This window comes from Odontesthes bonariensis, chromosome 23 (assembly GCF_027942865.1).
Source record: "Odontesthes bonariensis isolate fOdoBon6 chromosome 23, fOdoBon6.hap1, whole genome shotgun sequence".
NCBI lineage: Eukaryota > Metazoa > Chordata > Actinopteri > Atheriniformes > Atherinopsidae > Odontesthes > Odontesthes bonariensis.
The window spans coordinates 223,470-226,643 of NC_134528.1; the positions used below are offsets into that span (position 1 = coordinate 223,470).

At 49.3% G+C, this 3,174-nt stretch overlaps 1 protein-coding gene across 1 annotated transcript in view; it reads left to right on the forward strand.

Annotated features, from left to right (window-relative positions):
- Positions 1 to 1,726: 1,726 nt before the first annotated feature.
- The window catches only part of LOC142374476 (transcription factor COE3-like), a gene marked incomplete at its 3' end in the record, with an annotated part of 45,295 nt that continues 43,847 nt past the window's right edge, over positions 1,727 to 3,174 (forward strand). The window contains exon 1 of the mRNA XM_075458202.1: positions 1,727 to 2,150. Coding sequence (XP_075314317.1) covers positions 2,029 to 2,150 — 122 coding nt within the window. The remainder of the gene's footprint in view (positions 2,151 to 3,174) is intronic.

Consider the following 3,174-nt stretch of genomic DNA (forward strand, 5'->3'; position numbering starts at 1 on the left):
AGGTATGGGTCGGAACCAGGACTAAGACCAGGTATGGGTCAGTCTCACAAACCAGAGATCCAGGGCGTTTTTGGTATCGAACACACTGAGTCTATATGTTGCTGCCGGTCCTCACACAGAACCCTGATCCAGGACCTTATCCAGGATCTGATCCAGGACCTGATGTAGGACCTGATCCAGGACCTGATGTAGGACCTGATCCAGGACCTGATGTACGACCTGATCCAGGACCTGATGTAGGACCTGATGTAGGACCTGATGTAGGACCTGATCCAGGACCTGATCCAGGACCTGATGTAGGACCTGATGTAGGACCTGATGTAGGACCTGATGTAGGACCTGATCCAGGACCTGATGTAGGACCTGATCCAGGACCTGATGTAGGACCTGATCCAGGACCTTATCCAGGATCTGATCCAGGACCTGTTGTAGGACCTGATCCAGGACCTGATGTAGGACCTGATCCAGGACCTGATGTAGGACCTGATCCAGGACCTGATGTAGGACCTGATGTAGGACCTGATCCGGGACCTGATGTAGGACCTGATGTAGGACCTGATCCAGGACCTGATGTAGGACCTGATGTAGGACCTTATCCAGGATCTGATCCAGGACCTGATGTAGGACCTGATGTAGGACCTGATCCAGGACCTGATGTAGGACCTGATGTAGGACCTGATCCAGGACCTGATGTAGGACCTGATGTAGGACCTGATCCAGGACCTGATGTAGGACCTGATGTAGGACCTGATCCAGGACCTGATCCAGGACCTGATGTAGGACCTGATCCAGGACCTGATGTAGGACCTGATCCAGGACCTGATGTAGGACCTGATGTAGGACCTGATGCAGGACCTGATCCAGGACCTGATCCAGGACCTGATGTAGGACCTGATCCAGGACCTGATCCAGGACCTGATCCAGGACCTGATGTAGGACCTGATGTAGGACCTGATCCAGGACCTGATGTAGGACCTGATGTAGGACCTGATCCAGGACCTGATGTAAGACCTGATCCAGGACCTGATGTAGGACCTGATGTAGGACCTGATGCAGGACCTGATCCAGGACCTGATCCAGGACCTGATGTAGGACCTGATCCAGGACCTGATCCACGACCTGATGTAGGACCTGATGTAGGACCTGATGTAGGACCTGATGTAGGACCTGATCCAGGACCTGATCCAGGACCTGATCCAGGACCTGATCCAGGACCTGATCCAGGACCTGATGTAGGACCTGATCCAGGACCTGATGTAGGACCTGATGTAGGACCTGATCCAGGACCTGATCCAGGACCTGATGTAGGACCTGATCCAGGACCTGATCCAGCACCTGATCCAGGACCTGATGTAGGACCTGATCCAGGACCTGATCCAGGACCTGATGTAGGACCTGATCCAGGACCTGATCCAGGACCTGATCCAGCACCTGATCCAGGACCTGATGTAGGACGCAGTTCACAAACTGGGGAGCGAGCACACACACCTGCTCCCGTCTGGTTGGTGCGTTTGCCCCTCCCCCCTCTTGCTCGCCCGAAGCCTCTCTCCCTCCTTATATGGGCAGGCCCCGCCCCCGCAGTGATGCGTCAGCGGCTGGGAGGAGGACCCGTGGGGTTTTTGGATTTTGGCGTCCAGTCCTGGGGGGCCGCAGGGCTGAGAGTTTCTCCTCCGCTGCTCATCCCTCCATCCGGCCTTCCTCTCTTCTTCTCTTTGGGGAAAAGACGCAGACTCTGCTGGCGCCGCTCTTCTTCTTCTTCTTTCCTCTGAGGACTCAGTTATTTCTCTGCAGGCTGAGTTTTTAATCCAGAGAAACGTTCGGACAGTTTGGTGAAAAGTTGAATTAAATCTGCAAACAGAGTCAAAGTTCTGTAGAAATTAAAAACCGCTCCTTTCTTCTTCTTCTTCTTCTTCTTGGACTGAAAATGTCAGCTGACCCTCAGACCGTCCTGTAGAGCCCCTGGACCCCACTTCTTCTTCTTCTTCTGCTCCTGCGTTTTGCCTTTTTTCTTCTTCTGGGGCCCCAGAGATGTTCGGGATCCAGGACAACCTGCCCCGCGGGGCCACGGCCGGCTTGAAGGAGGAGCCGCTGGCGGTCCGCTCCTGGATGCACTCGGCCGGCGTGGTGGACGCCAACACGGCCGCTCAGAGGTAAGGTCTCACCGCCCCGCGGGGCTTCTGGGAGCTGGAGTCCCAGCGGACTCTAAAGCTGCCGCGGGGCTGCCATCAGTTTCATTCCTGCAGGTGGAAGGAAATTTATCTGAGACGGTTCTGATCGTTTCAATGTTTTAAAAACTGAAGCAAAATGTTTCAGGACATAGAATAAAAATGTGTTTTTCAGCTTAAAGAGACATTAAAAAACGTTAAATCGTCTCCTCGCGTTGAGCCGTCTGATTCTGAGGATGAAGACGAAGCTTCACAGAAAATATTTTATATTTTATATTTTATAAAGTTAAAGGGACGAGCTGCGGAGCGGCGGCATCATCTGTAACAGTCTGAAATAACTCAGTTATCAATTATTACTACAGTTAAGAGCTGAAGATAAAATAAAAACAGCCAGAGAAAATCATTCCTCACATTTAAAATAATTTTAACATTTAAATCAGATATTTAAAAAGATCTATTTTTATTTAAAGATAAAGATCAGAATTATTTAAAGGATCATTTATTGTCGTCATATTCAGTAAAGAATATAAATGATATAAAGAATATAAAGAGATGTTTCTGAATGTTAAACTGAATCATTCTGATAATTGGACGTGTGAATAAAAGCGTCCCAGCAGGATTATTGTTAAATGTTTCTCATTAACATGAAGCTTTCTCTGAGTTAATCTGAGGAACTTTATTTCCTGGGAAGCTGCGGAACGTTCACCTGATTTTTAGCGTGTTGAGTTGTTCTGCTCGCCGGGTCGAAGCTGCTCGCCGGGTTGAAGCTGCTCGCCGGGTCGAAGCTGCTCGCCGGGTTGAAGCTGCTCGCCGTCCTCAGAGGAGCGTTTGATCCGCGCTCGGCCAGATTCTGTAAAATCGTTTTGTTTTCTTCTCTGAAACGTGTGAAAAATCCTTTAAAAGGTTCCACGAAATGTTTCTGACGGAAGAAAACTCGCTTTTTATTCACAATGAAAACATTTTCATTTTCTTTATTTATTCATGTTTTTATTTATTCATTTTTCCTTTT